Genomic DNA, 22,695 nt, shown 5'->3' with positions numbered 1-22,695 from the left:
TGTCTTATCAGGGATTCCCATCAGGAGATGTGTATCTTCCTGACAGAATTGTGCTGAGAAAACCATGGGGTGAATAGCCTGTGATTGGATGAGATGTTGGCCAGTTCTACCAGCTGAGAGATACTGGGCTTGTGAACATTAGCTAGCCTTCCATACCCAAAGGATCACTGCAGACTTACTGTCCAAATGATATTTTAATTTACATCTAGGACAACAGCAATTAAAAGGCTCTCTGAAATGATGCTGTGCTCTGTCTGTGGAAGAAGCTGCAGCAGGGCAGAATGGTGACTGCCCTAGAGGCAGGATTCATTTGAAGAATCCTTGCAAGGGAAGCTTATCACAAGGGCCACAAGGATATTTAACAGCATCCTTAGGTGGTGACTTAGCAAACCTACGGTTTCCCGTAAGGATGTAGCTGTTCTGCCTTCCTCCACATATTGAAGATTTGGAGTTTGTGAAATGCTGCTTTTAGGAATTTCTTCTCCCTTGTGTTGAATGTGCCTCTGAATTGACTTTCCACACATATACTGTTCTTGCCCATTTGGGGGAGTCTGATACTGCTTGCAGAATCAGTTATGGCACTGGTTCATTTTGTGTGTGTCTGAAAAGTCTGGGATTGGAGCTGGTGCTACTGCAGAGGAACATAAAGGGATTGAAAGATACCCTGTTCGTTATTCTTTGTGTGTACAGAGGTTTGGCTACATACCACACACTTCCTTCTTTGAAATGTTTAGCTAATGGTCTACTATGTGGTTTTAGCTTGGCTAGAATGGACCTTGGTGTTGTTCTTAGGAGGGCCTAGGAAGACAAATCAATTTACTGATTCAGATGCCAGAAAATACCTGGTTACAAACACGCCTGTAAAAGATAAAGTAGAGTTAGTATCATGAAATCAGAGGTTAATCATGAAAGTGTTTTTATATGTACCACACTTTTGAAAGTTAGAAATCCATTTCCAAAGCTCTTTGAGAAAATTAAGAAACTGTGTGCTAAAGCCAGACTTTAAAACCAAGTTAAAAGACACAAGCTGGAGAACATTTCTTGTTAATTTTAGTGCAAAATACTGGAATAATAATGCAAGTGAGTCTGCTGACTTAATTGCAAAAACTCAGTCATTCTGGATATCTACAGAGTTGAACAGAGTATGTATTGCATTTAGTACAACATTCTTAAATTGTCACATAAAACCTGGCTTATCCATACTCTCAGAATTTCACAGAACCTGAAATCATTTACTCTCCTAACTGAACAAACTAAATTACAAACGTGAAAATAGTCATAGGGATGTGACAGTGCATTGGGTTGCATTCCACTATCCTGAGTGAGCTCCTTTGACACATTGGAGTGCATATATGAATCATCAAACGTTAGGTAGAAGAGGTGCTTAGAAAGTTAATTAGGATTTACTGAAGACAGTTTTAGAGTCAGGGTTAATCCCTTTTTCTTGTAAAAATATTTAAATGTGTGTGCAGTCTGGAGGGGTTGATTTTGTCCTGTGACTGGAAATAGGAGACAGAAATCTGGAAAAGAGGAAAAAAAAGAAAAACAAAATTTTAAACGACCCCCTCGTTAGCCATGGTTATTCTTCCTGTAAAACCTTAATGACAGCGATGAGCACAATTTTTTATCTATAGCAGTAGAGAAACGGCGTTTTTCTAAGCTTATAGCCTGATGATTTAATTTAGGGTGCTCCTGGGGAAGGTATTGAGCATATTACAGAACCTCTTTTAACTTTCTCCTCTACTGCTAAAGCTACTTGTGCTCTTTCAGCTATAAGGGCTTTCATTTGCACAGGCTGTCTTTGTCAGATTTGGCAAAAGTCCTATTCCTTACTGTGCCACTTCTCACTGCATCTTGTCTATATGAGCGCATTACTGCATTTAGTGAGATAAATTATGGCAAGCAATTTGCAGTGGGCTGCTGAAAGCAATGTACAGTGCTAAAAAGGAAAAAAGAGAGGGAGAGAAAGTAGTTATTTAACCAGTAGCCAAGTAGACCTGTGAAGAAATGTGAAGTGTGCTTTGGTCTGGTGTGCCTGGAGACTTCTGGCAGCCATCCCAGCTCAGTTTTGGTTCTGGCTGGGTGTTCCTCATATGTTGCCTTTCTCTTCACCGCCTTTGCAGCAGGGTGAGTAAGAGTGCCTCTTTGTGAAGACAGCGATCCCATTGAGTAGGTTTGTCATTTAAAACAGACACCTTTACCCCAGGAGTACAAGTGCCCTGTCACTCAGAAACAGCTCATTATGTGTAGCATAGCATGGGATTCTTTTTGTCTTTACAGCCTCAGTTAGTCTTTCATATGGTTGTCTAGCCCAAGTGCTATAGTTGTCAATTAAAGCTGCTCAGGATATGGCTAATGAGGCTTGCCCAGTGACTTGCCACAACAGATGATGAAAATCCTGGGAGCAAGACTTTGTTTGCTCCTATGGGTGCCCAGACAAGTGCCTTGGAGGTTTTCAAAGATGATGTGACATCTTCATAAGAGCTTTATGAAGTTTGGACTGTTGTCAACTTATACTTTTGGCTTTCTCATGCTGCTCTGACCTTGCAGTTAGTTGGCCCTACTTTTGTCCTTCTCATTGGAACCTTTATGGAAAGTGATTTCTGGGCTGTGGGCTGTGTTCCTGAGGGCAGTGGCTGTTTGCAGGCTGGCTGCTCACGAGGGCTGGTCACTGTCCCCTTCCTTGCCATGGGAGGGAAGCAGAACAGATGGGACCCCTTGCTCTCTTGGTCTTACTGCATCTGTGTTTGGCAAATGTGAACAGATGGTGGTGATTGCTTCCTTGAGAGGAAAGATGAGTACCTCTTGGATTTACTTTCCTAAACTCTTATTCATTATTAAAGAAAAGGCTTCTGGGGTGTAGAAGCAAAAGAATTGCTAGTTCAGCCATCTTAAAAATAAAACAAATTCACAACTAACAAACTCTTTGCTTTCAGCTGCTTTTTTAATTCTTTTCTCTAGGTGATTTAGTTTAAAAAAATAAATAAAAGAGAGAGAAGTCGCGTGCAGCATGCAACAAGGTGGCATTTTTTTTGCTAGTCCAGCATATTACTATCATCTAAGAAGAAAAGCATGCCTGAGGATGATTTTGTCTGCATTCTCATGTACTCACTTTGAGATGGTTTGCTCTCCATTTATTTCTGTGCAGAACAGGAAGTTTGAATCCCAAACTTTTGGTCAAAATGCCTTGAAATTGGGAGTGCAAAAACTAGTGAGTGTTTTCCAGCTTTCCAATATGTAAAGCTGTAATCTTCCCAGGTACTGACAAATGTATTTGCTGTTTGCCCACATACTGAAATTATTAAGTGGTTGTGTTGAAATGAAATGCCTATTCTAGGAGGAAGATGAAAAAGTAGTACCATGCTTCTTTTGCAAATAAAATGTAATATAGTAGCTAACATCCCACCTGTATTGTAATAAAAAAAATAGCAACTTGATCCTAATGATTCTCCAGTTATCCCTCTGCATGAGTAAAGGACTGCTTGTGATTATAGTACTGGAGGTTCTGATTATTTAATTAAGACTGGAAGATGTTCATAAGATAGGGAATGGGATCTGTAATCTCACTGAGAGATGATTGATCAGCCATTCTTTTCCTTCTGATGTTTGGCCAGTAACTTCATCAGCATGAGTTACACGCTTGTGTTGCTTGCTGTTTGTTTTCTTAACTCTTGAAAGATTTTTTTTTCTGATATGAAGTGTTTGCTTCCTCTCTTTCTTTTAGTACTATAAAGATCTCACATTTTGTTAGGAACACCTATTGTCTTGTCAGGATTTCTTTACTTTTTCCTCACTTTGTGCATCAGGAGGCAAGATATGCCTGTATGTTTTCAAGTTATAATTCAGTGTGTGTGAGTGTTGTTCTATAATTTTTCTGCCATTCATATTGTGCTGGAAAAAAATATTGAAATGAGTATTTGCTATAATAGACAGATAAAAAGTTGAGACCATGTTCCTGCAAAGTGCAGTGTACAAGATCACTTAGTCAAGTGGTGCAGGTTCTGTGCAGGTTCACTGAACTTGAACTGTCTCAAAGCAAAACTAGGATGTTGAAATATTTCAGTTTAATATTAAAAATTACTATTAGTGCACATTTGAGTATTATTCAATATATTTAAAATAGCTTTAAGTGAAATGGATGTCCTAGATTGTTGGAGGAGGATGCTGTGGGGAGTGTAATAATAAATTCTTTGACAGGTAATTGAAAGATAAATTCTTCAAATAACCTAGTTCAAAAGAAAGAATTAATTACAAGGAGAAAGGCAAACATGATCATTTTTGCATCTGGAAGATCATAGAACCATAGAATGGTTTGACTTGGAAGGGATCTTAAAGGTCATCTCATTCCAACCCCCCTGCCACATGCAGGGACACCTTCCACTCAGTGAGGTTTCTCAAAGCCCCATCCAGCCTGGCACTGAAAAGCAGCCTCTCTAGGCCATCTGTTCCAGTGCCTCACCACCCTCTGAGTTCAGAATTTTCCATAACATCTGCCATAAACCTGTCCTCTTTCGGCTTAAAACCATCGCCTTTGTCCTGTTGCTACCTGCCTAATCATGGTCCTAAGAGTGACATTTGTGGTGAGGGAGATACCACAGAAGCACTGGTGATTTTGTCCCAAGGCTTTTAAAGGCTTCCAGGTCACATACAACCATGCAATGCTATGCCAAAAACACTTATGTATCAGAAATAATAATTCTTGTATTTCCAAATTCTTAATGCTGCACTGGAAAGCAATGAAAAAAATTGGCTGTAAAAGCAATTCCCTAAAGTAGTAATGGTGGTTATTTACTCATCACAAGTGCTGGCACACCAACAGCTCTTTGGAAGGCTAGATTTGATCTCCTGACATAGATCTTACTTTGTTTTTCATAACTAAAGAAAGTGAAACAAGAATGGCCTGTGAGGACAGATGGTCCTCTTCTATATCTAAGTAATGAGAAATACTGCCCAGACCTTCTGGGAGAATTTTATTTAACCTTAACAACTAATAGTGCATATTTTTAAGCAATAGGTAGTATTTGTTCACTTGGTCACATAAAACATGCAGAAAACACACAGCATGACAAAATATTAGCTGTGGACAGTACAAACATAGAGTATCCATGAGTGTAATCCAAGGGAAGAATGATGCATTTACTTTTATTCTCCTATTTTCTACATGTTATGTGTTTCTTGGGTGGGGTTGCCTATCTGAAGTAGGGCCTTTTGCCAGAAAGAACTAAAATTAACTGATTTAACTAATCTCTTCTTGTCCATTCTTTTTCTCCCTTCCTTTCTGTCTTTCCTATGTGCTACTGAAATATTTTCTCCTTTGTTCATTTGTAACCTAGATCTCATCAAATACTTCCCAGTTGCCAAGTCCCGAGCCAGTAAAGCACTGTGGGAAGTCGGCACTCTTCCAGTTGGCAGAGGTAAAGTTATACCCAGTAGTGTCAGAAGGGGAGGATGTGTATAACTTCTCCACAAAAAAAGTATGAATTGTTTAACATTTGCTCTAGCATGAAATTTGGTATTTCCAGAAACACAGACTAGTTAGTAATGACATAAAGAGAAACAGGCTGTGTTATGGTCCCAGGGACCTGGTCTTTTAGACACTTGTGAATGTGTGTATTTTCTTAGAGACAGCACAGAAAGTTATACTTCTTTTTCGGAAAATTAGCTTCATAACTGTAATAAAAACAATGCTCAGGAGAACAGCAAAGACAGGAGATAACAGTATTCTTCTTAATGAGGAACTGGATACCAGGATTAGAACAATAAAGCTTAAGTTACAATGATTAGAAGGTGCATTTCTTAATCAGGGACTGAGAATAGGAAAATAAAAGTAGACTTTGAGGTCATCAGGAATCTGTATGAAGAGTTGGAAGTTGATGCAGTGTATTAAATTCTGAAATTGACAGCTGTCAGCAGTAATCAAGAATGCTGGATCAGGTTTCCTCAAAGTACTAGAAATGCTCTGTGAGTCTTAAATATAACCTTGTAGAGGTCTCCTCTTTAATATGGATGATTTACTCAAAAATCTATGAGGTTTGATGTGCAGATGCTATTCTTTGTGATGACTGAAAGATGGAGATACATGCTGTATTCCAGATAAATAAGGGAGTATGCTAGCACATTACTTGTACACTTTTTTGTTGTTTTTTGTTGTAGTGCTTTAGTTTTTTATTACAAATTCACATCCTATTTCAGTAAGGAAAATGGTTCTCTGTATCCTGTCTAGTTGCAGCCAGCCCTATATTCTTGCTGGTGAGGTCATTCCCTCTCAGGAAAAAGGCAGAGATTGGAAACATTGAAATGAAAGTATTTAATGTCTTGTTCTATGGATAGTCTTGCAAGACTGTGACCTTATAGGAACTTACATGAGTGGAAGAAAATCTGCCTTACTGTACAGGCAGTCTGTGGCAGTAGCAGAGTTTATGGCTATGTGCTCTATTGCCAGCAGTGCCTGTGTAAGGGTGATTACACCTAACTGTGATCAGTGATCCATAAGGGTATTTGGCTGTTGCAGCTCTGGGACAACAGAAGGGTTGGTAATACTTACTCAGGGACACCAGGAGTTTTTAATATGGCTTCTAACAGGACAGCAGCAGGCTGAGTAGGGCTGTTCTGGAGTAAGGCTTATTGCCAAGTACAGCCTGATTTTTAGAAGTCAGCATTAGAAGTTGTGATGTGACTGTGAAGTTGTGAAGCTCTAATTTAGTAGAAGGACAGATGCTTGTCCACAGGAGTGCACAGTTTGTACTGCAGGTGGCAGAAAAAGTGAAGCTAAGTCTGGCAGCATGACGTTGTATATTGGACAGGATTCCGTGATGTCTCGGTGATTGCTCAGATGGATTCCTGCAAGCCTAATTTAATACACAAAATGGACGTTAAAGGCTCTGGTTCAAACAGGGAAAAACACAGCAGATGTGCTAGGCACATCCTCCATGTCTCTAGGTCTTATAGGACGTCAGTGCTTTTGTGGTTTTTTTTCTTCTTTTTTTCCCAGTTTTGGAGATCTCTAGTGTTGGGATGTGTGAGAGATTCAGCTTAAGTTTTCAGTTCAGTTCCTGGTTTGGAGCATCCCCAATAAACCATGTTAATAATGACCTCGAGGATGTCTTAGGTTTGCAAGTGGATTTAACAGAATGCTATGCTGCTGTAACTCCAAGCTGCAGATGCTGAGCTCTGGAGGGGACTGGACTACTGTTTCCATGCTGTTGGCATGGCAAGTGTCTGGTTCATGGGAGCCTGTCTGCTTCAGCATACCACACTGCTCCTCCTTCATCTCTTTGCTATGTAGATTAAACAATTTTATCTTCTTTTTTCTCCCCTTATTTCCTATCACTTCCTTTTTGATATTTCACAATATTTCACAGATGGTGATTAAAATAAAATGCAGAAGGGGGTTAAAGTATTTTCTAAAAATTCAGAGGGTTTCTAAGTTTCTGCAAATGGTTGGAGCAGCTGCTCTGCATTCTGAAGCCTGGGAGGCTGTTGCTGTTCAGCTCTGCTGAGTCCCTTGCTCTGTCTTTAGCCTTCAGTGCAGAGGTACGAGAGTGAAGGGAGGCAGTGTGGGAGTGGAGCATCACCTCACCAAGGCAAGGAGGCCACTTCACTGCACTAGCAGCACTTGGCCATGAGCAGCATGTGAGCTCTGATGGTCAGAGCTTGGGAGGTGCTGTGAAGAGCTGCACCTTCCAGGAGATGCAGAAACAGTGTTGTTTTTTATTTCCTTTATGGCAGTGACAGGCCAAATTCTGCGATCAGCTGTGTAGGATATGTTGGTTGAGAGAAATGAAAATGGAGTCTGTAGGGATAGGGTGAACCAAAAGGGTGTAAATACTTTCGTTCCCCAGTCCCTTATAACTTCACTTATGCAGCCTACAGAAGGAGGTATAAGAAACCGACAGGCCTGCTCAGAGATGATGGGCTATGTCCTTAAAAATATAACATTTTCTTCATGCTAGTAGCCAATCCTGATACTGATACTTTAAGATGGTTTAGAAAAAGATCATTTCTTTGCACCTAGCTCAAAACTGATGCAAAATTCTCTAAAGTACTGAAGAGAGTCATGGCCTGATACAGGAAGAAGATTCTGGAGGATAATCAGCTACATGCTTGCATGACAGCCTCCTTTTACTCTGAGGAGTACTAAAGATTGCCAGAAGCTTGAGGGCTCCTACTTAACTTTGAGTTCACAGCATCTCTTTTATATGAGTCCTGTAGGGTACCAAAAGGCAGTAGCATAGCCTGAAAGGAATAGACTCCTTAACCTATGATAATGAAATGAAATAATTAAAAATTTTGGAATCCAGTGTCCTGCTAAGCCTTTAAAAACACCACCAGCTGGGTTGCATGCTGGTGTAGATGGTTGCTTAACTGCTGGAGTCTGTTGCTGTGTGAGAGAGCATGTGTTTCAGTTCATCCTGTTCCTCAAAGGGAGTCCTGACAAGAAATACCCCAATTCTGCAAGTATTATTTAGCGTACAGTGGCATTATCCACCAGAGCAGTGTTGGAGTGGGCTTTTATTCATACCAGCATGCACAGGTCTGTTTTTCTTTTTCAGTATGTAATCTTATGAATTAATTTTGGGAAGTGGCAGGGAACAATCCCTTCAAAAGCTGTGTTATAAACATACAGAATTGGTAGTGATAAAAGAATGTTTTATTTGTGTTGGTTTTTCTCTCCACAGATTTCTTCAAGTACATCCCGTTCAGGGTCTTCTGATTTAACGAAACAGTGCGGGACATCAGCATTATTTCAGCTGGCAGAGGTAATACTAAAACACTAGTGACTAATTGCCCCGGGTGCAGTGGGGTGGAGAATTTAAAGCTATTTATTGCTGAAGTCTGCGGTGCAGAACAGTGATACAGTTATAATTGCACTGCTGCTTATGGAAACCATAAATTATCATGGCTCAGATGCCACAAGTCAAGATTTCCCCAGATTAGCCATCAATTTAGAGGTTTCTAAGAGTCTGGTGCAACTGAGAAGTGACTTTGCAATTGAACTTGATTCAATTTCTTGGTTTAGGCTTTGAGGTATTAGGGTTTGGCTGAGGGACACAAATAGTTGAGAGAGAGGACTGATGACTGTTATCAAATTGAGGCATTGTCATTACAAATTCATGTTAATGGTCATTAGCTGTTTTCATTTATTTTGCTTTTCATGTCCATTTTATTTTTCAGGTTAGCTAACAGATCAATAACTTCCTATAGAAGTTCTGCTATGATACTCTCAGCAGATCTTCCTTCTGGGAGCAGTTAAAACCAATAGCACTAATTTTGCCTTTATTTTGTTTCTAAATACTTTTTTTAAGCTTTCCCAATCTTGAAGATTGTTTAATTACAAATTTCTTTAGTGCTGTCAAGACAGAAGTCACTTTTTTGTAGCCACATGTATAGCTCTGTGCTACTGGCTACTCCAGAAGAAGCAAATGTATAAAAGGAAAAAATCGATTGGCTAGGGGGTATATGTTGAATTGACAAAATATTCTTAGTCCAATGAGCTCCATATTAAAGATCAATTTTTAGCTTTGAAAAATCACAGACTGTGCTTAACATTGCAGTGTAGTAAAAAAGTCAAAGAAGTGCCTTTGTACCAAGAACCCATGTTAGCATAGTTGTGGAGTTCTTGTTTGCCTAATTTAACCTCCTTCCCAATAGATACTCTATGTTGCCCAAGCTCTGGTGCTTTACAGTGCTCAGCCTGCCTTGTCCTGAACCAGATCAGTAGTTTCTACTCTGTGCAGCAAGCATTTTGGAAACCTGCTACAAAAACATCCCAGTCATTGGTGTAATGTTATAAATTGGTATGAGAGACTTTTTTAGTTTGCAAGAAAAAAAAGCCTTTCCAATTTCAGAAATCTAAAATTAATCTAAAGAGAACCCAGTGGTCTGGGGAGGGTACATCCACAGTCCACATGGCCTGTGGGCTGAGCTGTGGGAACCTTCTGATGTCTGGTTCAAAGCAAGCCTCTTCCATCTGGTTTTGCTCCAGGTGACTGGTTGGCATTTGTTCTATAAACAAAACTGCACTGGAAATTCAGCTTGGGGGCTTTGAGAGGGGACAAGTAAGAACAAAGTATGTCTTCTCAAGGAAAGTGGTTGGTGCCGTGAAGGACTACCTTTTGTAGAGGTGTCCACATAGCTCACACGTGATCCAAAACAGAGAGGATAGTGAGGATCTCCCAAGTCAGTGCTGCAGGAACATGGCAGTTTGAGGACCTTCTGACAGCTCCTTTTTTGAATACCAGTGTTCCTCCAATAGTATAAGGATTTTGGTTTCCATTAGTGTTATCTCCAGGAGGAGATAACCATGGCAACCACTGCTGCTTTGCAGTTCTTTGCAAAATAAGTCTGTGACGTGAGAAGAAAGATTTGGAAGGCTTTTGTACTACCTTCCAAATTATTTCTTACATTCAAGTAAAAGAAGATAATCCCAGTTAGTGAGATTCAGTCAGCGTTGTTTCCCTCCCTCCTTCAAGGCCATTTGGAAAATAGAGAAAGGAATTGTATTAGGGACATTTGAAAGTTCAAGGGGAATGGACGTGAGATTTCAAGTAGCTTGTCTGTGGCAATAGTTGGAGATAACTCTGCTCTGTGGCATTTCAGATATTCTGAAAATCAATCTACCAGTGGGTTTCCAGATTATATAAAGAGCCTTAAAGGAAACACCACTGAGATCAGTTTGAGTCTTTTTCTATTACAGGAATAAAACCCACCAGCCTTATTCTAGCACTTAGCTCTCATCCCATTGCATCAGTTTCTGCAGGGCTTCAGCCTGTTTTCAGTACTATCCTGTAGTATTGAAAATATGAATTAAATATAATAATTACTAAATTTAATAAAAAATACAGTTTGCTTTTCTAAACTAGAATGCAAGAGAGATTCCTTGTTTAATGCTCCTGTTAATATAAGTAAGTAATGTTAGCAGTTGATGTTTGTTTCATGGGACTGTTTTTAAACTTACTTTAGATGTGCCTTGCTTCAGAAGGAGTAAAAGTGAAAGAACCTGGGAAAACAAAAGTGGAAGCACTGGAAGATGAGGAAGGGGAAGTTTCAGAGGACATGGAAGTAGAACTGGAGAAAACAACAGTAAAAGACTCCAGTAAAGGAAAGGTAGAACAATTGGAAATAGAGAAAATGCAAAACCCAGATGAAACAAAAGCTGAGGAATCAGAAACTGCAAAATGCAGAGATTTTACTAGTCTTGCAATGGAAAACAGTCCTTTTGAGAGAAAGGACAGCACAAAGGATCACATGTGCCGTTCTGCAGAGCTTTTCATGAGTGACATGACTATCCTTGGGCTAAAGCCGGAAAAGATAAAGAAGAAAAAGAAAAAAAATAAGCTGGACCGGCACACAAATGAAAAATCCACCCCCAAGAAATCTTGTAAAAAGAGGCAGTCCTCCGAGTCGGACATTGAAAGTGTAATGTACACAATTGAAGCCGTGGCCAAGGGGGACTGGGGGGCTGAGAGACTCGCGGATACTCCCCGCAAAAAAAACCGCCCTGTCTCAAATGTGAAGGGAAGCATGTTGGATACAAAATCACCAAAGAAAAAAGTGAAATCGAAAGACAAGAAAACATCAAAGGAGAAACCGATGGAGACCACCAAAGAATCAAAGCCTCCCGATTTCCTTAGTATTGAAGCCAGCAAGGAAGTACCGTGTGAGGCTTCTGATAACATTAAAGTGGAACCACTGACCCCAACAGAGGAGGTGGTGCCCCAAAGCTTACCAGAACAGGTCAAAACTGAGGACAGTGACTGTGTTAAAAAGATAGAAACCTGTGGCTCCAGGAAATCGGAGAGATCTTGCAAAGGTGCTCTTTATAAAACTCTGGTGTCAGAGGGCATGCTCACATCTCTGCGCGCTAACGTGGACAGAGGTGGGTGGCTTCGAGTGTATTGTTTAGAGCATGAACTGCAAAACCTGCCTGGAGTGGGAGGAAAAACAAAAGCCCATGTTTAAGCTGGAGTTTGAGCAGTGTGCAGTAGGAATGTTGTGTCTCGCCACCTGAGATGCTAGAGACAGGTGGAGTGCCTGGACTCCATGTTCCAGGGCAGGTCTTTGGAAGTCTTGCAGTCTGTGTTCCTGCTTACCTCACAAACTCCTAGCTGCTCTATTTTTGTCTTTCATGATCTGATTTTTTAACTTCTTCACTGAAGGCTTTGCTGTTCAATTTGTCAGCCTGCTGATGGATGTGTGCAGGACTTGTGATGTTTGTAACCCTGAACAATTGCCTTGTTTCTATATAAACAACTTTTGTGGTTGTGAGCATAATTCTCAATCCTGCAAGAAGCAAATGTGTTCTGGTTTTGCTTTGGTTGTTAGTTTCGCTGTAGGCAGTGAGTGAGAACCCTTTATCTTGTAGAAGGACAAATTTGAGATAATTTCTGGAAGCTTTCAGTGAGATGTCTGGAAATGTATTTTTCCAACTGGTAGATTTATAAGTGTAATTAGAACAGTCAGAAAAGAAAAAAGATGTTTGTTATTTAGGGAAACTTATTACTGTATATCTCTTCATCTCCTTCTTCTTTATACCTTAAGAGATCCTGACTTTTGAGGTAGTCCAGGAAAAGACTGGACAAGGGATGCAGAATAGTTGTCAATATCATTATTGCCCGGTTTAAAATGAAAAGTGTTTTGTAACTACCTTCAAGAAGGTCAGGCTTCATAAGTTGCAGTACTGACTGGGTACACAAGTTTCTTCTGAGTCTACTTTGTTTTGGAACATTTTTCTAAAGATGAGAAACAATTTTCTGCCTTCATCACAGGAAAAAGAAGCTCAGGAAAAGGTAACTCCTCAGATCATGAAGGATGCTGGAATGAAGAAATCTGGGCCTTTTCCCCAAGTGGGACAAGTGGGAACAAAAAACTGAAAAAGACTAAGCCAAAGGAAGAGTTTGTATTTGGGTAAGTTATGGTTTAACACTGTTTGATGTTTTAGTGAGGTCAGCCTAATAATTTAAGAGTGAGTCCTCCTCACTGCAGCTAAGTGAACTGTGTCTAACAAACAAATAATCACAATTCCTAAAATGAAAAACCCTGTTGGACTGAGTCATGCTCTAAATACCTGTTGTTTATATAGCAAAGTAATTCCTTTGAGATCTTTCCCAGTGTACAGCACTGTAAGTTTATTTGCATCATGTTATTTGCTCAGTTCTAAACAAGTCACACAGTATTTACCTGCTTAAAAAGTGGTAAAGAGGGTTACATATATTTTCAGAGTGCTCTGCAAGCACTATTTAAAGTTTTGTGTATGTGTTCAATCATAAACCAGATTAGACTAGAAAGAATAGATCTCTTTGCTCACTTGGAGAGATTGCTTACAGAGGAATAGCAAACAATGCTCTTATATTGGCAAATAATTATGATAACCATGTCATTTTTCTATTGCAGAGAAAAGATATTTAAACTGTTTATGTCCACCATGATGAAATTATTATGTCTTAAAAACAATTAATGAGTATAGGTACATTAAAATTTAGCAAGGGTGCACAGAATTACTTTTCTAGTATACAAGTAATGATTTTTTTCAGAGTATTACAGATTTATTTACCTGCAGGTGTAGTAGTTAAATCTGGGTAGCCATTCATACCTGCAAATTCTTGCAGATGGGAAAATTAATTTCAAAGGGGGAGTTTTTCCATATTTCATGCCTAAAATTATAATATGTTTGGTTTTGCAAGTTTATAGTGCCCTTTTTACCAGCTAGTCTGTGGCATCTAGTTGCAGCTCACTTTCGGCAAAGATATTAAATCAATAGGAATCCCCAAGTCTTGTTTATTGGAATAGGCAAGAAAAATGGAACACTTTGTATTTTTAGAACTTATACTAAGTTTTGGAAATATTTTTAAGTTGAAAGATTGAAAATTTTTTACACATAATGGTGGGAAAACTGATCACATCTTGTAGCATAAAAAAATGTAGTTGTAAATTATGTGTTCAAAGTAGCTAGGAAAATTATCTAAATCATTCATTCAATGTTGTTCTACCCTCATTAGCTGGCTGCATGAGGAAATACATATTTTCCAATCTCTCATCTTTATTCACTTGCATCATTAATGAGTAGCATTTAGTGAACTCTATAAAGGCAGAATTAAGAATTTGTGAAGCATAAGTACTGGAGAAGGTATCCCATATCCATTTTCATTGCATTACCTGACCTTCTGGCTACTTGAAGAGCTGGTTTTACCTCCACTTAACTCCCTCTCCTCCCTTCAGCATCATATTTCAGCCTCATTTTGTAAGTGTGTTGGTGAAAGGGTTCTCACTCCTTCAGAATTATGTCATTTTCTGTGTCCTCTTGCCTTTCCCATCAGTAGATTCCCTCGTTTTCCTGATGGTCTGATGTGCTTTCCCCACATACAGCCCACTCCTTTGGCAAGCAGGGCTCTACCTGCATGTGTCTCCTGGCAGGACTAGGGCGTGCAGCACAAATGCCTCAACTCAGCTAGACATGTCTAACCAGGCTTCTGAGAAGCTCTTAAAATTCATGACAGTGTGGATGATTTTTATTTCTTTAAATAATCAATCGCTGACATAGAGATAGCAGCACTCCCCATTGCCTGCACATCACACAAGTTATAATGTACTAGCCAGCATGGCAGCTCATCCACTGTCAAATGAGGTTTGGCCTTCCCCATTAAAGCTGCAGCCCCTCACATGCCCATGGGGCAGGAGCTGCAGGTGGGAATAGACTGTGGGAGAGGAGCTGAGTCAGAGGATGACGTTTCATGACAGCTGTCAGAGCAGAAAACCCGACGGTTTTGTGCTTGTCAGGAAACATCCGTATGGAAAAGGTAGCAGTACCAAGCACTGCTGATGGCAGATACCTTTGTGATTTAAAACCAAAATAAAACATGTATACACAAACAAACAAACCCCACCACACACCTGGTCTGAAAACAGCCAAGGCTGTATTTTAAGATGGAAAATTGCTTACTGAGAGACGTAATAATTAGAGAGAAAAAAGGAAGGTATCATTCTGTGCACCAAAGCTTTCAGAAAGCAATTTGTTTAAAGTGCTGCTTCAGAAAGCAGAGAGAAGTACCATGCTTCTTGTGATATTTCCAAGTGCATAAGGGCCTTCCTTCCAACAGTCATGCCAACTTCTGTCAAGTTGAGGTTTTTCATAGCAAGGGGAATTAAAAACAAGTGGAAAATGTCATTGTTCCCCTATCATTGACAGGGCTATTTATAAACTGCCTGTGTGCACTGCCTTTTACTGAAACACAATTTCTACTTCTGCCTGGGTGCAAAAATTTGCAGGCACAGAGTGCTTATGCAAGCCAGTGTAGTCATTATAGCTGGAAATGCTGTGCCATCCTTTTTTGGAGTGCTTTGTTTTCTTCTGGCTATTAGGAACAATCATACCTTGTCCGTGGATTTTTTGAGTTGTGGTTAATCTGGTGATAGTCATTCAGGTTGGGCTGCAGTATGAGGCATATTGGGTTTCATGAAAGCATAAACTAGTTGCATTTTTCATCTCACAGCAAATAAAATGTGAGGGGAGAAAATTTAATCACCCAGAACAAATATAAAACTAATTCCCACCCCAAAGCTTCATGTTTCAGAATATCCACAGAAGATTGATTAGTTTGACATTCTGCTTCTGGTTTAAAATTATGATTTCATTCTGGTGTAAGAACTTTTATGTGAAGTAGTTTTATTGGTTTATTTATTGGTTTTACTGTCTTTGTCTGTTCCCCTCGCAGAACAGACAAATCTCTTGTACAAATCTGTGCAGCAAACAGAGCTAAATGTCACCAGTATGACATTGATTATTTTTTTCCTAATTTTAACATATGCTACTAAAGTAATCAATTTGCACTGTTACAAATGCAGAAGCAGAAATTTACATTCCAGAGTTGGATTAATATATATTGGTTTGGTGTTTATAGTGTGTGCACTTGGCTGTTTTTCCCCTCTCTGTGTAGAAGGGTGTGTGTATGCACACACATGCTCTTAAACAATATATTTTTTTCTCCAGAAAGAGTTACATTTAATTTGAATGGTTTTGTTTCCCATTTAGCTTAGCAAAATTGGAAGAAGAATTTGCAAAGAAATTCAACAGCCTCCCTCAATACAGTCCTATTACCTTTGACAGGAAAAATTCAGCTGTTTCGAGGAAAAAGCGAAAGATTGGAAGCGGCTCATGTGAACTACCAAAATCCAACAAAGGTAAATTTCCAAGTACGGGATGTTTTTAAACAACAGCAGTGCTGTGACAAGCTCAGGAATTTTTATATCCTTACTTTACTGTTACGTGTGAAAAGTCTGAAGTCAAAGGAGAAACTTCCTAGTACTGAAGTTGTTAATTGGTTCTCATGTGGTTTAGTTTTCAGGCTGATTGTTTTCACTCTTGTTTCCTGATTTTCATAAGTACAATTAGGTAGAGTTTATACACAAAATGTATTTCTCATAGCAAGAAAGTTTTTCTAAAACATGAGTATTTGTGAGGTAAGTGAATTTGACAACTTCTCCCAGGAGAAACTGGTGATAAAAGGGCATATGATAAAAGGTTACATTTTAACATTTTTCTAAGCTTAGTTGTATTCCAGTTCTAATTTCACTGTAATTTTAGGGCCTGTAAATTAAAACATAGGATACCAGAGATGTCTGAATGAAACATCTGGAATTTTTCTTCTATCAAGATTATAATTCAGTCATAAGTTTTGAGCAAAATGTCCTGATGTGATTTAAAAAAAGTTAGAAGACATAAAAACCAAGTCCATACTCAACTCCATTTCTGAGGAACTTATTACACACTTGCCTCTTTTTTTATACAGACAACCTGTGACACAGAGGTGGTAGAGAATGTGGTAGGGTAAAGCTACTTTTATACTGTGGCAGAAATACTGGTGCATATATACAGTGTAGAAGCATCACAAAATGAAGGAATTCTATACCAGTAATTCCACAAGACAAAAAGATGCTCAAAAGGGTCCTTATCAGGCACAGTTTGCAATGTGATTTCCTTTTCTGCTACAATGGTAGTTTCACTGACTGACAGGTTTTAAGATCTAATACTGGCTTTTTTAGCCAGGTGACCCTAGATTAGATCTGTGCCTTTTGAATGCTTCACAAATAATCACATTACAGTGAGCAGCTGTTCTTTTCTTGTGCATGCCAATTTTGGTATTGATTTTTGTAATTAGATGTGGAACAGCCACTTTGCAAAATTAGACTTGTGCTAATACCAAGCTAGTTCTGACTTCAGCTGCCTTTAATTTTGTTTTATGTTATATTTTTGGCAGAACATCTTAAATGAGCACAAATGAATTGCTTTACAGTATGATAACACACTGGTAATTAAGCAACATCTGTTGGAAAGAAAATCTCCTCGACTACAGCAATCTAGCAATTAAAGTTGTAGTGGTAGCTCATTGGATTTCTCTCTACAGTATTTACCTGTTCAAGTGTCTGTGTGTTTAAAAATTCTGCAGGCCCTGTGTTGTTTGGGAATGGTGGGCTAGAATTGTACCTCAAGCCAGGTAGCTCAGAACTGCATTCTGCTTTTGGCTAGGCTCATGCAGGAGAATTAGTTTTTATCTTTGTTAGCATCACCTAAAAGAGCTTTGGAATATATTTGGCCTTGTCTCACAGGAAGGTCAAAAACATCACTGCAGGCTGGTTACAAGCCTGATACGAATAGCTTTGGCACAGCCCTGCAGAGACAGTCATGGAGCATTTGCCTCTGGCTGACAATAGGGGCTCTTTAAATTAAGCCAGCTGACTTTGCACTGAGCAGATGGTAAACAGTCACATGAACTTTTCCACCAACTGAGCTGTGGGGTTGCAACAAGCAGCCCCAGGGCAGGAATAACAGATAGTAACACTGCTCTTTCTGTAGTGAACATCCAACCCAAACTAATCCAGACAGAGCTAGTGATACTTGCTCCTAATTCCAGTGAATGTTGAACTCACACAGTTTAACTGGGCAAGCTGACAGTTTTGTGGCAGTCATTCCAATTCCTTGAAGAGCAAGGTTCAGTCAGCTCTCAAGAGGTAGTTAAACTTTCCAACAAACCATTTTTCTTCTGGAAAAGAAGGACTGCTAAAAAGTAAATATTTCATGGCAGTAGGTCAATTTTAAATGTGTTTTATTTTCTTAGGATATGTAAAACTAGGACATGAGTTGTGGATTTGAAATGACCCCACCCAAAGTTCATACAAGCGAGCTTACTAGCTTAGTAAGGTTTATTCCAGTTGAGTCAAGCATTTATTAAGCTGAATCCTCAATTTAATTTGTGATGTACTGACAGGCTATTGAGCCTCATCATGCTGTTGTCTGGTGAAGTGTGATGAATATAAAGTTCTTATTCTTAGACAACCCTGGCCTCCAAAAGTGTAGCAGGTCTGTGTGCTAGGCTACTGCAGTAAATGAAACTAGCATATCATGCAAAATAATAGAGCTTGGTTTGGTGTGGTTGTGGGTTTTTTGAATTGTCCCGAATTTTTACACCATTAGAATTAAACAAAAGTGGCATCTTATTTTTATGCAATGAGGATGAACCATGAAGGGTCAATATAATGGGTGTGACTGTGTTGGGATATGGGAGACCTCAAACTTACACTGCTCTGCATTACTGTGTTGTGTGGAGCTGTTTCGGATGTGTGGCTTTTTCTTGGATGTGTCTCTGTCACATAATTAGAAGAGTTGCCCAGCAAAAATAGGGTCTACAAGTGTTTGGGGCCTCTGGGTGTTTCCATATAACAGATAGAAATCAGTAGGGATATGTTTATATGAACACTCCTTGAAATCATGTGCTGCTTTTCTTTAAATGAGTGTGTGCTATTCATTTTCACTCAGCATAGATAGCTACTTAGTAGACACTGTAGACTTCAAAAACTGAACATTTAAAATTCAGAAAACATGTTGGAGTGCTGCACTCTAAATCTTCCCCAGGATGTTGGGTGAATAAAAATGGAGAAATGTTTTTGTTTGTTGGGTTTGGGGTGTTTCTCTGCACCCCACCCCCAACTGTAACTGTATGCTTTAAAAAGTTTTATTTTGGAGTAAACAGTACTGGATTGATTTTCTGTCAAATGTCATTAGCTTATACCTACAGTGGGCTTGATCTGCTACCTGACCACACAGCCAGATTTGTCAGGATGTTTTCCTGCTCTGAAGTGGAAAATCAGTAGGGCATTGCCAGTTGACACTTCCGTTGTTCTTGTCACGTCCAGTCCACACTTCAACCAGTTCTTTCACATAAAAAAACCTGAAGAACCCTGTAACATGAAAGCTGTTTCACATCCACATGTATGAAGGAAAATTTGAACCTTTACTTAAATGAGAGGCATTTTTTCCCCCAGTTTCCAAATTGTCTAAATCCTGCTCCCATTTAAATGATTGAGGGTCTTTCTTCAACGGGAGCAGGACTGAGTAAGCCATAAAGCTTTGTCAAAATCCACATCAACCGTTTTGAACTGGGAAGGTGCATATACAATAAAAATGTCACAAAATGGCTGAAGAATACAGCTATACTGAATCTGTGCAGATGGCCTGCTCCGACATTTACTGGAGCTGGGACTGTTTCCTTTTTTTTTCCTTCTTTCCAATGGCATGTGTGCCAAAACATCCCACCACGCAGAAGTCAGCTGTCTGCAGTGAGTCACTAATCTGCTTGTATGCAAAAGTGAGCAACAGGCAGAGTCATTATTTCTGCTTTATACTGTGAAGAAATGCTCACTTATACACCAAGCACTGCACTAAAGCTTTCATTTTGGGAAGGCAAAGAGGGGAATGCACAATGTGCTTTTATTTGGGGAAAAGATTGTCTTTTTTTTTTTTTTTTTTTTTTTGTCTGTGGCCTCTAGGACTAGAAGTAAAACATCAGCTTAAAATGGATGCTGCTTTGTGGCATTCCTCTTGGTCTTAGCTCTGGGGTTTTTTTAGCTCGGTTCAAAGCATTCAGATGCTTGGAGATTTCATGCTGTAACATTCCAAGGATCATGACCTAAAAATACAGCGCCTTCCTCCAAGAGATGCAGAAATTCACAGACTGGTTGTCTTGATATTGTTAGGATCTTGTTGAAATGTCTTCTGTTTGATCAGATCCTTTAAAACAGGGAACTTTTTGAGCGCAAAGGAGGCCTATGCCCAGAAATTTGGAGGAAATACAGTTATGGTTCATTTTCTTGCCTGCTGCTTTCCCAAGCAGCTGCCACTGGCTGTAGCAAGTACTCCCAGGAGGAATCCCTACTGTCCCCATTAAGCACAATGGACAAGCCAGGGATTAAATCCTGTGGCAGTTGCTGAAGTGCTAGGGAGAGGAATAGCTGTGTAGAATATTTCCAGCAGAGCAAGATGAGTAGATGGCTGTATAACAATGTCAAGTAATCCAACATTAGAAAGTTTTTTTTCAGCTTTCTATAGAAAATCACATCTAGGGTCCATTGCCTAAGCAAGACTTTTAGGTTAGTTTTTTCAGTCATGGATTTTCTCTGGATTGAATGTTCTCAAGTGGTATTTGTTCAAATTCTTGGCATGCTTGCCTGTTGTCCCCATGAAACAGGTGCAACCCAGCCAGCTCCTGTCAGCTCCTGCCTGCTGACTGTGCCTACACTGTTAAGGCAGAGAGCGTGGATGAAGTTTCTCATGGAGTCAGAAGTTACATTGATTGTCAGGTCCAAGTATGAACTGTTGACTTATTAGTTATTAGCCCATCTTCTCTTGCAATGCATTTGGGGCATTGTCTTACAGGAGTAACAGCTAAAAGGGAAGGAAATAGCAAAATTGCCTTACTGAAAGGCAGCTTTTCTTTTGGCCCTATTAAAATCCTTGGATTTTCCACATGGGAAAACGGCATTTTGCAGATACAGGCTGATAAGAAAGGTGCCTTCAATGGGGGAAAAAGGGATGAATAACACAGGTTTCCCCCTTTGTGCAATGCTTGTCATCTTTTTCTGAGTTTTTCATCTCAGTTATTCTGCTTAGAGTTGCTGACACTGGCTGTTTGTGATAATGACTGAAATGGTTTGTATGGTGCAGGTTGAGCTGTAGAAATTGAGACACAGGTGATATGTAACACATTGCTCCTTCCAAGCACCTACAAAAAACACTAATCAGCTAACTAAAAAATTATTTTAAAAAGTCACAAGAATCATGTAGTTATGTAGCTCTGTCTTCTTGTGGAGCTGGTGGAAAGACTTGTTTCTGTTGATGTGGATGAAGTATTTGAGTTTGGTATCAAGAAAAGCTTAATTCTTTCACTTAGGCTTTTGCTCAAGCTTTCTGAGCTTTTTCATTCCTTGTTTTACATTTTTGTTGCACTGACACTAGACTAGTCCTCTGTGATACTCAAGAAGCTGTTGTAAAATTTGCAGAATAACACTTCAGTAAGTTTGAGTGAATATAGCCTCTTCTATTGTACTTTCTGGTATTTTCTATACAGGTTCTAGTGAAGCTGTTCAAGTTCAAGCTGATGTTGCCTAAGATGATCTCTTGCTTGTACTTTGATTAGTTGTTTGACTTCTAGAAATTGGAAATTCATTAATTATTCTGCAAAGTTTTGATTTCTTCTGTATTAAACAAGAAGTAGCAGTGAGCCACAAAGCCGACATGTGCAAGATGTTAAGTTTCTATGTCTGCGTCTGGCTGGATTTTAGCTTTCAGTAATTCTCAGTGTTTATCAGACAGCCTAGTGTCTGTGAATGGCTTTCACTTCCTAAGACTAAATACTTCCTCCATATGCTACACACTTTTTACTCTGTCTTTCCTTGCATATGGAGTCTGAGATGGCAAATTGCAGATACATAATGTAGACTTACCCTGATTGTACATTCCTGTATGGTTGCAGTTGCGTCCCAGTAGCCAATGTGTGTCTGATTCCTTTTAAGGATGAGGAGGAGTAGAAAAGCCCACTTTTCACTTTCCAGGAAAAGTTATTTGTGGTGGGTAGAATCCTGTTGCAGGTGAGCTGGAGATGGGAAGAACACCTGCTTGTTAGGCTAGAAATCATCTTGTCACATGCACAGCATCTCATTTCTGTTTGGGCTGGTCTGTTCTGAGCTAGCCTGAAGACTTGCTTGTCTACTGTGTCATTGGAAATAAGATTTTGGAGTTGAATTTCTGTAAACTCCCTAAAAACGGCTTTGCATTGTGGAGATTATGCATCTCTTATGTTGCTGTTATATCACTGACTGCTCCCCTAATGAGGCAAAGGCTAACTTCTTGATGACCTCTGATAGTGGAATATTTTATGGTCTAATGTCACACAAGATGTCTTCTGACTGCTCCTAGCAAAGACTCTGCTGGCAAAGTAAGAATGATACCATGAGCTGGACATAGCCTCACCTTCCTCCTCTGGGATCTTTTACTTTTGCATTTAGTATATCTCATTTCTGGTCACCAGAGAGGCAGTGATACCTCTTGCATCCTGTGGTGGATTTGCCCTGGCTGCTAAGTAGGTTCCCACTGTGTTGCTCACTCCACAGTGGAATGTAAAGAGAATAGGAAGGGCAGAAATAAGGAAAAATACTTCCTGGGTCAAGGAGAAGACAGTTTCATAAGTTGGAGGGAGGAAACAAGTAATGCAAAAGCCAGCACTCACCACTAACAAACTGATGCCCAGCCAGTACCTAAGCAATGGACAACTTTAAAAAAACTTTGCCTACAGTTTTGTGTTGAGTATGCTCTGAAATGCCCCTTGACCAGTGTGGGTCAGCTGTCCCGACTATATCCCCTCCCAGCCT

At 39.6% G+C, this 22,695-nt stretch overlaps 1 protein-coding gene across 10 annotated transcripts in view; it reads left to right on the top strand.

Moving 5' to 3' along the window:
• The window catches only part of BBX (BBX high mobility group box domain containing), a 144,283-nt gene that overhangs the window by 95,468 nt on the left and 26,120 nt on the right, over positions 1 to 22,695 (top strand). For 7 of the 10 annotated variants that reach the window (XM_033053609.2, XM_033053607.2, XM_033053606.2 and 4 more), the window contains 5 exons: positions 5,334 to 5,414; positions 8,679 to 8,759; positions 10,963 to 11,878; positions 12,768 to 12,906; positions 16,028 to 16,176. In XM_033053609.2, coding sequence (XP_032909500.1) covers positions 5,334 to 5,414; positions 8,679 to 8,759; positions 10,963 to 11,878; positions 12,768 to 12,906; positions 16,028 to 16,176 — 1,366 coding nt within the window. The remainder of the gene's footprint in view (positions 1 to 5,333; positions 5,415 to 8,678; positions 8,760 to 10,962; positions 11,879 to 12,767; positions 12,907 to 16,027; positions 16,177 to 22,695) is intronic. The other 3 variants (XM_033053612.2, XM_033053615.2, XM_033053613.2) reach the window with 2 other exon arrangements.

This window comes from Catharus ustulatus, chromosome 2, assembly GCF_009819885.2.
Source record: "Catharus ustulatus isolate bCatUst1 chromosome 2, bCatUst1.pri.v2, whole genome shotgun sequence".
Classification (NCBI taxonomy): Eukaryota; Metazoa; Chordata; class Aves; order Passeriformes; family Turdidae; genus Catharus; species Catharus ustulatus.
This window is presented reverse-complemented; position numbering and strand designations above follow the sequence as displayed.